The sequence below is a fragment of the Anthonomus grandis genome, chromosome 17 (assembly GCF_022605725.1).
Source record: "Anthonomus grandis grandis chromosome 17, icAntGran1.3, whole genome shotgun sequence".
In the NCBI taxonomy this organism is placed as follows: Eukaryota; Metazoa; Arthropoda; class Insecta; order Coleoptera; family Curculionidae; genus Anthonomus; species Anthonomus grandis.
Genome location: NC_065562.1, coordinates 711,987 through 725,034, shown reverse-complemented (window position 1 = coordinate 725,034; position 13,048 = coordinate 711,987). Strand labels below are relative to the sequence as shown.

General features: G+C 29.1%; 3 protein-coding genes across 3 annotated transcripts; 1 reads left to right on the top strand and 2 right to left on the bottom strand.

Annotated features, from left to right (window-relative positions):
• Positions 1-1,480: 1,480 nt before the first annotated feature.
• On the bottom strand, positions 1,481-4,659 carry LOC126746568 (uncharacterized). Its single transcript, XM_050454872.1, has one exon. It carries the CDS (start codon positions 2,633-2,635, stop codon positions 1,481-1,483), a length of 1,155 nt encoding a protein of 384 aa, XP_050310829.1. The 5' UTR covers positions 2,636-4,659.
• Position 4,660: 1 nt separating this feature from the next.
• Positions 4,661-7,844, top strand: LOC126746417 (uncharacterized). The gene has a single exon (XM_050454677.1). It carries the CDS (start codon positions 5,477-5,479, stop codon positions 6,716-6,718), a length of 1,242 nt encoding a protein of 413 aa, XP_050310634.1. The 5' UTR covers positions 4,661-5,476; the 3' UTR covers positions 6,719-7,844.
• Positions 7,845-8,118: 274 nt separating this feature from the next.
• LOC126746422 (uncharacterized) lies at positions 8,119-8,809 on the bottom strand. The gene is made up of 2 exons (XM_050454681.1): positions 8,667-8,809; positions 8,119-8,547 (listed from the first exon to the last, which is right to left on the bottom strand). Exons 1-2 carry the CDS (start codon positions 8,756-8,758, stop codon positions 8,133-8,135), a joined length of 507 nt encoding a protein of 168 aa, XP_050310638.1. The 5' UTR covers positions 8,759-8,809; the 3' UTR covers positions 8,119-8,132.
• Between the last annotated feature and the right edge of the window lie 4,239 nt (positions 8,810-13,048).

The window sequence follows — 13,048 nt, the reverse complement described above, 5'->3', positions numbered from 1 at the left end:
ATTTAGGAATTTTTGGATCAACCATTTTTATATGGTTAAAGTGAAACTTTAAAATGTCTTGTTCATTTTTTTCGTTTACTTCATTTGGTTTTTTTCCAATGCTAGAATGTCTTGTATTATTATATTTTTGCACAATATCATCCAAGATATCGATCCACTTATAATTTCCTCTCAAACTAAATTTTTTCCACATTAAAGTTTTTAAAGTTCGATTTACTCGTTCCACAACACTAGCTTTTACATTTGAAAATGTACTATAATGATTTATTTTAAATTTTTTCATTAATTCCTGAAAATGTTTACCGTAAAATTCCGATCCTCTGTCGGTATGTAGGTTGTTTGGTGGTGTTTTAACATTGCTAAGAATATTTGCCATTGCATCAGCCACATATTTAGCAGTTTTTGACTTTATGGGTTTTGTCCATACGTATTTTGAAAAAACATTAATAACTACAAGTATATATCGATAACCTTTATTGAGCTTATGATATGGAATCATTTCCACTAAATCTGCCTGCCATAAATCATTAAGTCCTTTAACTATAACACGTCTTCTTGGATATTTTTTCCTACTTAATCTATGCAGCTCATTAACAACATCTTCTTTTATCTTGCTCATGGTTAATGTTTATTGTTCTATTAAAATAGGACATTTTATTATTAATTCTCCATAAAATTGGTCTATCTGAGATTTTGAATCCCGTCGAAATGCAATTAAATCACCTGCCTTTAGTTCTCTTCCTTCCACTCCACCTTGTTTACCATTTATTAATAAATTTACATGTTGTTTTGGAAATTCGCCGGCTATAATAACACCAGAGTCAGTTGGAAATCGATAGGAAACTCGTTTATCTTGGGTTAAAACAAAATTTTTTTCACTTGGGTCATGGTGACCAAGAAATGGCAATGTTATATGGTAAAATAATTTTAAATTTGCAATGTTGACTAAATTAACTTGATTATCATCATCAATTCTGGAATATTTATGAAATATGTGAGATCCAAACTTGTCTAAAGTCATCTTTGAAATAAACTTTATTTGTACTTATTTATTGTTACACATCTCGTGAGAGTGACATTTTATTATTAATTCTCCATAAAAAAAGTCAATTGAGGATTTTGGCTCTTTACCAAACTCAATTAGATCTCCTTCTTTTATTTCTCTTCCCTCTAATTTTCCTTTTTTACCATTAATTAATAAGAATATTTCTTTCTTTGGATATTCAGCCCCTATAATAACACCAGAACTTAATGGAAATTTAAAAAATGTTTTTTTTATCAAATATCAAAGTAAATTTCTCATCGTTTGGAAAGCAGTTTCCCATAAATGTTAATGATATGTTGTAAAACAACTTTAGGGGCGTTAATTGAATAAAAGTAATTGTATCAGTTTTACTATAGTTTTTCCTATTTAAGTGAAGATGAGAACCGAACTTGTTCAAAGACATTTTTAAAATACCATATAGTGGTTTTAAACAGTCTATAAAATAACTTTTGCTTCCTTTAGCTCTTCAATAATGGAGACTATTTCATTATTATGTCCGGTATGCCCTGCCATTTGTGATGATATAAGTAATTTTAACCGTTCCACTAACTCATTAGGATCATCATAATAGACATAATCAGTTTTTTTATTTGTTAAATTCATCATCATTCCTCCCCCCTTTTTCGAGGTTATTCTAGTACTTCTCGGGCGTGTTTCTGACGGTGGTTTAGGCTTAGAAAAAGGAATGGCACTAGATGTGGAAGTAGATCTTAAAATTCCCTTTTTTATCAAGTACGGTTTTATTATTGTTAAGTATTTTGGGTCGGTAGTGCCTTGAATCTGTGCCTTTGGATCATAGTTTCTTCTATAAGCATTGCTTCTTTGCAATATATCCATGTAATTGTCAAGATCTTTTGAGGTATAACCGCGAGGTTCTTGAAAAAATAAAAGTTCATAGAGACCGGGTGTACCCTCATAGATTAAATCCTGAATCTTAAAATTTTGTTGCACAAAGTCAGCTTCACTGTCGCCAATTTTCCACTTTTCATTTTCTGCATCATGAAATAGGCCATGCGTATTATCTAAATCTCGTTCACTTTTTAAAGATGCATCAACAAAACCTCTTACAAGCGGATGAAATGCTTCAAGATATTGTTCGTATGCCGGACTTCTGGTTAACTCAAAAATACTCTGTCTAATTTCTTTTGTTGTTGGTTCAGTAATGGTAGATTCATCTAAATTATCTCGTCTCGTAGAACTTAGACGAGGCTCCCTTAAAGATGATTGTTGATTAAAAAATACATCATCGTCATTCTCATCGTTTATTTCAAATGTATCTTCTCTTGTTAAAAATGATGGTAATTCCGAAGGTAGATATTTGTTATAAATATTTGTTTGACGTCTTTTTTGCGGTGATAAATCGGTTTTAAATTTTTGAGGAGTAGAAAATGCTGGCGGTGTTAAGGGTTCTGTTTTAATTTTTTCCTCCGCTTTTACAGCTTTAATTAATTCTTTAAAGGGTTCTGTAATTGGTTTAAATTCTTTTTCTTGTCGAAACTGAGACTTGGCCACATCTGTTTTTAAAGATTTTAGTTTTCGTTTTACAGCTTGACGGGCTTGTATTAATTCTTTTACTAACTTTTCATTCATGTTCGCTTCCAAACTATAGGCTTTAAACTAATTAACTCCTTAGTGATATATCTTATTTATTTAAATGAATAAACTGGTCAAATTTATTTCGATACCTTCCAGTCTCAACACCACAATCTTTATCAATAACAATAAAATCAAAATCGGATCGCCAGCAAGTGGAACAGAGATCTTTAAACTGTTGAAATGACATGTCCATATTTACATGATCATCATAGATATGTTTTAAATTGGTTCCGTCTTGTTTAAATATAATTAGTAGGTTTGCATTATCTCTGATTAATTGTTTAGGAATCGATGAGTACGTTTGACATAGGTAAAAACAGTCCGTATATTTATGTCTACCAAAACAAAAATAATCTCGCATAATACTTTGATTACAGCACACAATATCATCAAATATTATTACTGAATTAGGTTTAACGTCAACTGGTGGTACAATATCCTGCTCAAAACACGACTCAAAATAACCTATTCCCCTAAGTGGTTTTAATAATTTTCTTAGAAATTCATATTTTGGTTGATATAATGATTTAGAATACACATAAACATTTTCAAATCGTAATCCGTTGGGGTGTGTTAATAATGTAATCATTACATTAGTTTTTCCACAGCCAGATGGACCCACTATGATTCCCCGTTTTGATTCACCTCCAAACAACTCCCCATGTTTCTTAAATATCTGCCCATTACTGATATTTAGGTCATAATTTTTCACTGGTAACGAAAACTTTTGTTTTTCCAACCACATATTCGAAGTATAAAAGGGTATTAACTATTATATAAAAATCTATTATGACACTAAAGTTCACACCGAAAGGTGGCTCCTTAAATACTGTAATTAATAAATTACCATTTGAATTACACATTCCTGGTTATAATTTTTGTGGGCCCGGTACAAGATTGGAAAAACGTTTAGCTGCCGGTCATCAAGGCGTAAATAAACTTGACGAAGCGTGTAAAAATCACGACATTGCATACAGTAAATTTTCTAGCGTAAAAAGTCGTAACAAGGCCGATAGGATATTGGCTGACCAAGCAATCAATCGGTTTAGGTCAAGTGATGCAGGTGTGGGTGAACGTTTAAGCGCCCTAGGAATTGCAGGTATAATGAAAGCAAAATCCAAATTGGGGATGGGTTTAACAAAAAAGAAAAATAGAAAAAAAGCGTCTGCAAGTAAAAGAAAAAAAGGTATAATCGGAAAGTCTTATAAAAAGTTAAACGTTACAACCAATGGTGCCTTAAAACGTCTTAAAAAAAGGAAAATTTCTTCAAAAAGAATAATTCCTATTCCAAAAATCAAAGGTGGTGTCCTTCCTTTAATTCCAATATTTGCAGGGCTATCTGCCTTAGGCGCTTTAGGAGGAGGGGCAGCAAGCATTGCTAAAGCCATTAATGATACAAAGGCAGCACAACAAAAATTAGAAGAAAATAAAAGACATAATCGTGTCATGGAAGAGATAGCTATTGGGAAAAAAGGAAGTGGTCTTTACTTAAAACCATATAAAAATGGTTATGGGTTATATCTAAAACCAAAAAACTATTAAATATATTACCTCACAATAAGCCGTTAACAAACCTAGATATAAATAGGTATATTAAAAAATTAAACATTTCTCATTTTAGAGGCATCTTCATGCGAGATAAATTACCAAAAGTAATTAGAAAAATTGAAAGTGGAATTATAAACTTGGATAGTAATTCTGGTCCAGGTACACATTGGACGGCATACGTTAAAAAAAATAAAAAAATAAGTTATTTTGATAGCTTCGGTAATCTAAGGCCCCCTAAAGAAGTTATTGCATATTTTTTAAGTGATGGTAATAAAAATTTAATTAGCTATAACCATGATCCGTATCAAACATATGATAAATCTAACTGTGGACAGCTATGTCTACATTTCCTTTATAATAATAGGTAACCAAATTGTTTAATCCAGATAAAAAATAAACAGTTATCAAGAAGCATGTCATCGTTTACCATAACACTTTCAGCTAAAAGTAGCATACTTTCGGCAAATTTTAATCCACCTATTTATTTAGATGATAATTCAGATTATGTTGTGGGTTTGATAAATTTTGAGACATTTTATACAATTCCCAATATTGATTATTCAAATAATAGGGTTTATTATGGAAGTAAAGGAGATTTCATAGAAATACCTCTGGGAAGCTATGAAATTGAAGATTTAAATCAACTACTACAGGAGAAATTTGAAGAAAGGGAAATATCCTTTCTTTTACGTGCAAACAATAATACCCTAAAGTGTAAAATTAAATCATCTACAGATATCGTTTTTAAAAAGGGAACTATTGGAGAGCTTTTAGGCTTTAAAAGTGACCAAACAATTAAGGGTGATAAGAAATATCATGAGTCAGATTTTCCAGCAGAGATAATAAAAGTAAATTCTCTTTGTGTGGATTGTAGTATAGCCGAAGGATCATACCTGAACGGACAACCCGTTCACATTATTCATCAATTCTTTCCCAATGTTCCACCTGGATATAAAATTATTGAAAGTCCACAAAATATCATTTATTTTCCAGTCGTTGTAAAGGTGATAGATAAAATTATTGTAAAAATTATAGATCAAGAGGGAGACGTAATCAACTTTAGAAACGAAACCGTTACCATTAGGCTACACATTAAAAAATTGGAATAATGGCTATCTTATATAATAAAAAGGAAAATGGAATGTTTACAAATAAAGTATATAAAGTTAAACATAAAAAAAATAAATTTAGTTATAACTTTAATTTGAAACCGTTAAGTAAGTCTAATAGAAACTTTTTAAAATCACTTGGATTTATCATATTGTAAAACGTAAATTAAAAAAAAAAATGTCCTCAATTCTTAATGTTACGGAAAAGCTCATAATGGATAATTCTATTACACATTATGAAACACATTCCTATGAACCATACCTACCAACAAAACTGGGAAATAACGATGAAATAGTGATTCCCGTTAATGAAGTTGAAAAGTATACTTTACCTGGAGAAAGTTCACTCTATATAGAGGGAAAATTAACCAAGAGTGATGGAACAGTTTCAAAAAAAGCATCATTTATCAACAATGGAGTAGCTTTTCTATTTAAAGAAATGAGGTATCAGCTCAATGGTGTAACAATTGATTCCGTGCGAGATGTAGGTATGACATCAACACTAAAAGGATACCTATCATACAATAATAATGAAGTAAATAAGCTTGAAAATGCCGGATGGTATTTGCCAACAACTACTACTACTACTACTACTACTGAAAAAAAATCAATAGTGGATGAAAAAACGGGTTTTTTTAATGTAAGCATTCCATTAAAAACTCTCATGGGATTTTTTGAAGATTATAAAAAAGTGATAATAAATTCTAAACAAGAACTGATTCTAGTTAGAGATCATACTGATAATAATGCTGTTACGACTACGGAAGCAAATGAATCATTAAAGGTAACCCTGAGTAAGGTATCCTGGAATGTACCTCATATTTCTGTAGGAATATCACAAGAATTGCTTCTTACAAAAATTATTGATAAGAATGTCGACATCGAAGTTGGGTTTAGATGTTGGGAATTAATTGAATACCCAGAGCTTCTTAAAACTAATAGACATAATTGGCCAGTGAAAACATCAACTAAGATAGAAACACCCCGTCACGTAATTATTGCATTCCAAAGTGGTAAACGAGATCAGCTTAAGGAAGATATGAGTAAATTTCATGATATTAATTTAAGGTCTATAAGAGTATTTCTAAACTCTGAACGGTACCCTTATATAGACCTTAATTTAGATATCAAACAAAACAAATTTGCAACCCTCTATGAAATGTATTCACAATTTCAATCCACCTATTATTCAAAGACCGATGAACCGATGTTTAATCCCGAACAGTTTAAAACCATAGCACCAATCTCTTATATAAATTGTATTCATCAAAAAGAATTGCTTCAGTCAGGTCCGGTAGTTATGCGAGTCGAGTTTGAGTTAAATAGTGATTTAGACAAAGATACTTCAGCTTACTGTTTGGTGATATACGATCGCGTATTTACCTATAACCCTCTTACAAAAATAGTGAGGCAAATATAATTGTTTAAAAAAAAATATGAATTTTTTAATAGTGGATGTTCAAGGTTTTAAACTTGAAAACCAAAAGTTTCTTCCTAAAGAATTGGCTGTCTATGATGGAGAAAAAATAAGCCATTTTGTGTTTAAGCCACCATTTGCATTGGATCAATTATCAAATGAAATTATTAAAGAAGCCAAATGGGCAATGATAAATCAACACTGCATTCCTTGGTACGAAGGATATACCCCAGTTTATGAATTTTCTGAAATATTGAAAAATCTTACAGATAAAGAAAATATACATAGGATATATGTAAAAGGAAAAGATGCATGCAAATATGTAGAAAAGTATTCACTGAAACCTGTTATCGAAATTAAAGAGAATGTCGAGGAGAAGGAAAAAGAAGTGGAGATGGAAAAAACTGAACCTCTATGCTTTTATCACTCTCGATCACATTGTTTTTGTGCACTTGTTAATGTATATTCTTTATATAACAAACTAAAGCCTATGTGTTATTAAAAATAGATTTTATGATTTAAATAATGCATGTTGTATAATTTCTAACTTTAGTTTGCTAAAAGTTATAGTGAAAGATACACGCACGTTGTCCAAGGTAAACAACTAGCATCATGTATATTTTAGACGTTCAAGGATTTCAATATAAAAAAAGTCCATTTCTTTGTAAGGAGATTGCTATAATTGATATGGAAAATGGTGACGTTTTTCATCATTTTGTTAAATTTCCATTTCCATTTCACTGGTTTCAACGGTTTGATGATAATGCCAGTTTTGAAGGGAAACAAATGGATTGGATAACAAGAAATCTACATGGATTGCCTTGGGACTTTACTGACGTCAACTATTTACCCTTGGAAGGTCTTTATGCATTTTTAAAAGACACTATTAAACCAAATAGGACAGTGAATGTTAAAGGTTTGACAAAAAAAATGTGGTTAAGTAGTATAATTCCAAATAATATTATAGACTTGTTAGAGTTGGGTTGTTTAAATTTAAATTGTCTTATTAGTCAAAGTGGTCGTAAATACCACTGCAAAAAACATATTTATAATAATTTAAGGTGCGCCAAGGAAAATGTTTATATTTTAAGGGATTGGTATATGAATAAAATTGATTAAATTTCAATTATATACTTGTTTTATTTATTAATTTTAAATGTAAAATTAAAAACGTTTTTAATCACTTGCTGTTTAAAATAATAGTTAATATAGGTACACTTGTTTTATTACTAATCAAATAAGTACATAAGAAAATTTTTGTTTTTTTTTTTTTATTGGTTTTACGTCAAGCCATTTTAAAAAAATAAAACAATGAATTTAATATCTCGATATTGGATATCTTTACTAGTTAGATTAATAAGAATTTATTTTTAGAAACTCAACCATTTAAAATAAAAAACTGATTTTAAAATATATTTTATTTATATTCATTTAAGTCAAATACAGAGTATTTTTGCGTCTCAAACTCATCTGCACCTTCATCAGGTATTTCAATTAATTGGGATGGTCCAGCTGTAGTAGTAGTAGAGTCTCGGAATGTTCGGTTTTCCAAAATTTTAATTTTTTTTTTATTCGGTTCCTCTTTATCTCTACCGTCCGTTAAAGCGTGACGTTCATCCTCTTCCAGTTCCACAGCTCGGTAAAAGTTTACCTCTGTAAACTCCCGCATAGCCTTGAGGAACAGTTGTAGCTCCTCTTCATCACTAGCTGCCACCCGTAAATATTTTACGGGTAAGCCCTTCACTTTTTGTGCAACTGTTTCGTTGCGGGGCGAGTAAGAGAGGTAGAGGTGAACTCTACCCTGTACTATTTTAATATCCTTCTTTCCAAATCTATGAAAAAAAAAATCAAAATTTTTATTTACAAAAATAAAAATATTAACTTTCAATAATAATAATAATAATAATAATGGCTAAACATTTTCGAAATTTTAAATTAAAAAAATACTTACTTGAACAAATTTTTTAACATCACCACTAATAGTTTATTGGATAACTTTTTTCGATCAACAGATTCGAAAATGAAGGTTGATTCTACATTCATTGTAGTAGTTAGTTGATGAAGTTGATGAGTTGTTAAGATTAACTTTATGTATAAGACGATGGTGCTTTTATACTAGAAAATTTGCCTAAGCGAGTAATTGGTAATTATTCTAATAAGGTTTTACATGTTAAACAACATTTATGCATCTTAAAGATAATTGGAATTTATAATTATTGCAGATTTATTTATGTTTGCAAAATGACCTTAACATTTAGCAACGTGATGCAATTATTATAATAGGTGTGTAATAAAATAATACCCGTCTTGTTAAATGCGAAAAAAAAATGTAAATGGAATACATGATATTAGTATATTTATACGAGACATATGAAAATATCTGATTCAATTTAATTCTACAACGTAAACTTATAACACTTATTCTCATCATAATGTCTACTACAAAAGAAGTTAGCGAGTTGAGTGAAAAAATGTTGTTAAAAATTGGCGAACTTGGTAAGCTTATAAAAAATAAAAATGATTATTGCAAGTGGATAAAATTTTTAAATAAAAATATTTTAATTTTAAAAAAATTTTTAAGAAGTCAGGAAAAAATAGATAGAAAATCTATGATTAAATTAGAATCAAATTTAAGTATTTTTAAAAATTATCGATAACAATTTAAATACAAAAAGAATAATAATAAAAAGGGGAAACAATTAGTTTGGACTGCATTGGAATCATGTTTTAATAATCGTATAAGAACTGGAGCAATTGTTAACTTTAATATTAAGGACCCGCTGATATTTTTCAAAAAAGCTCTTAGATCATTTTTATGTCAAGTACGAAAGGAACTCAAAAAATCTTTGTTAAAAATAAATGTTATATTTTTATGTAATTTTATTAAACCTCAAACTGGTGAAATTGAATTAAAACATTTTACCACCAAAAATCAAATAGTTGATCGTAACACCGATTTGAGAAAATTTTATAATGATTACATAAAAACTAATATTTTAACAAAGTTAGAGGAGTTTCAAGAGAGAGATTCCGGTTGGGCACTGTATGAAATTTTACAATTAAAAATTAATTTTAATAATTATACCCCTATAAATATTGGCTATTCTACTTACATTACGGTGCCGAAATTTATTCAAAATACTAAGGGGGTTCTTAATATTAAAAATAATGATAAATACTGTTTTCTCTGGTGTATTGTGGCCGCTCTTAATCCCTGTAATACAAATCAAAATCCATGTAGAACATCTTCATATCCTCATTTTAGTGAAATTTTAAAATATGACAATATTAGTTTTCCAATTAGAATAAAAGATATAAGTAAATTTGAGAAAATGAATAATATCGGAGTGAATGTATTTAGTTTGGAGAAAAAAGAAGTTGTACCTGTATGTCTGAGTCAATATGACTTTTTAGTTAAGGTTAATTTATTAATACTTTCTATAAATCAAGAGGATAATTTTAATACAGATGACGATGATGATGATGATAATAATGGTTTAGGTCAGCATATCTTACAATTTCATAGAACATATAATTTTGTATTAATTAAAAATTTATCAAGATTATTAAATAAGCAAATTGGTGATATTACTAATAAAAAAGTTTATTGTGACAGATGTTTAAATTATTTCTATTCTGAACAAGTTTTAAATAAGCATATGTTTGCCTGTAAAAAAATGAATAAAATTAAAGTATCACTTCCATCTGAAAGGGAAAAGAATATATCATTTTCACATTTTAAAAATAAAGAAAAAGTTCCATTTGTCATTTATGCCGATATTGAGAGTATATTAGAAAAATATGAGGATTTAAATGTTAATGTAAATAAATATCAAAAACATATTCCATGCAGTATTGCTTATTATTTATTATGTAGCTATGATAATTCTCTATCAAAATTTGAGCTATATACGGGGCAAGACTGTATAAGTTGGTTTTGCTTAAAACTACAAAAATTAGCACATCAATTAAATCCTATATTTTATAATATTGTTTCAATGTTACCCTTGTCGACATCAGAGCAAGAATCATTTAACACATCTACTATGTGTCATATTTGTCAAAAGCCTTTTAGTGAAGATGATATAAAAGTTAAAGATCATTGTCATTTTACGGGTAAATATAGGGGTAGTGCTCACTTTTTATGTAATCTCAATTATAAAGATGATCATATTATACCTGTAATATTTCACAACCTTTCTGGCTACGATAGTCACTTTATTATACGGAAATTGACAACCGAAATACCGGGCTCGGTTACCTTATTACCTGTTAACAAGGAAAAATTTATATCTTTTTCAAAATATATAGAAAATACAAGTATTCAATTTAGATTTTTGGATTCTTTTCGATTTATGTCTAGCAGCTTAGATCGATTGAGTTCCTACCTAAGTTCTTCTGAAAAATATATTACTAAAAGTTTTTGCAAAAATGAGACTGAATTTAATCTTATATTAAGAAAAGGTATATTTCCATATGATTATCTTGATTGTTGGGAAAAACTAAAGGAAAATAGCTTACCATCGATTGATGCTTTTTACTCCAAACTTAAAAAATCTAATGTAACACAGACTGATTATAACTTTGCTGTTAAAATTTGGGAATCATTTCAAATTCAAAATTTACAAGAATATTTAGAGTTATACTTAAAGACTGATATTTTACTTTTGGCAGATGTTTTTGAAAATTTCCGAAAAGTTTGTTATAAAACATATGGTTTAGAATGTCTAAAATATTTTACTGCCCCTGGATTGGCCTACGATTCTTGCCTTTTAATTTCAAAAGTTACATTAGAATTAATTACCGATATTGATCAAATAATGATGATTGAAAGCGGAATTAGAGGTGGAGTATCTCAGTGTAGTAATCGTTATGGTAAAGCTAACAATAAATATATGGAGAATGAGTTTAACCCCGATCTGCCATCATCATATTTAATGTACTTTGACATTAACAATTTATATGGAACAGCAATGAGTGAATCGCTTCCTACTGGTGATTTTAAGTGGGTTGACATAAGTGTCTACTATTCGGAAAATATTATTAATACACCAGACGATTCAGATGTAGGGTATATACTTGAAGTAGATTTGGAATATCCTAAGGAACTCCACGATCTACACAAGGATTTACCTCTATGTCCAGAACGCTTAATACCACCTGTCACATCATCAAAACAACCTAAATTATTGACAACACTTTTTAATAAGAAAAACTATGTTATTCATTACAGAAGTTTAAAACAAGCTTTATCTCTTGGTTTACAACTTACTAAAGTTTATAAAATTTTAAAATTTAAACAATCACCTTGGCTAAAAACTTACATTGATTTAAATACAAATTTGAGAAAACAAAGCCAAAATGAATTTGAAAAAAACTTTTTTAAGTTAATGAATAATGCAGTTTTCGGAAAAACTATGGAAAACGTGAGGAAATACAAAGATGTTAAAGTAGTAACTACTTGGCTCGGTCGATATGGAGCAAAAAATTACATTTCAAAACCTAATTTCCATAGTTTAACCATTTTTGATGATGACATGGTTATAATTGAAATGTCAAGGTTAAATATTAAATTTAATAAACCTATATATGCGGGTTTTAGTATTTTAGAAATTTCTAAACTTTTTTTATATGATTTTCATTATAATTATATTAAACCTAAATTTAATACAGATGCCAAACTATTATATACTGACACTGATTCTTTAATTTACCATTTTCACGTGGAAGATATCTATGAATTTATTAGAAATGATACAGATAGATTTGACACTTCTGATTATCCTGTAGACAACATTTATAATATTCCTTTAGTTAATAAGAAAGTATTAGGATTAATGAAAGATGAGAATAATGGCAAAATTATGAGTGAATTTGTAGGTCTTAAATCAAAAATGTATGCATTAAAACTGTTTGATTCAGATAAAGTTGTTAAAAAGGCTAAAGGTATTACTAATACTTCAATGAAAACAATAACATTTGATGACTATTATAACTGTTTATTTCATAAAGACACATTTTATACACAAGAACATTTAATTCGAAGTAAAAAACATGAGGTCTACACAATAAACCAGAGAAAAGTTGCTCTTACTCCATACGATGATAAAAGAATTATTAATTATATATATACCGATACACTACCTTGGGGTTATAATCAATAAATTTATTTTATCCATTTTCAATAAAATTTTTTTATACATTTAAGCCGATCAAGAAGTAAGTCCAATTTTAAAATATACAAAAATCACACCTCACGCATATACACCCGAAAAGGGTAGTAGACTGGCTGCTGGATATGATTTAAAAAGTAATCATGACACAATAATACCA

Bases quoted from the DNA above. Each gene is read 5' to 3' on its own strand.
- LOC126746568 (XM_050454872.1), bottom strand. From the start codon at position 2,635: ATGAATGAAAAGTTAGTAAAAGAATTAATACAAGCCCGTCAAGCTGTA.
- LOC126746417 (XM_050454677.1), top strand. From the start codon at position 5,477: ATGTCCTCAATTCTTAATGTTACGGAAAAGCTCATAATGGATAATTCT.
- LOC126746422 (XM_050454681.1), bottom strand. From the start codon at position 8,758: ATGAATGTAGAATCAACCTTCATTTTCGAATCTGTTGATCGAAAAAAG. The intron at 8,548-8,666 runs GTAAGTATTTTT...TTTTTTTCATAG, and splicing joins ATGTTAAAAAATTTGTTCAA to ATTTGGAAAGAAGGATATTA.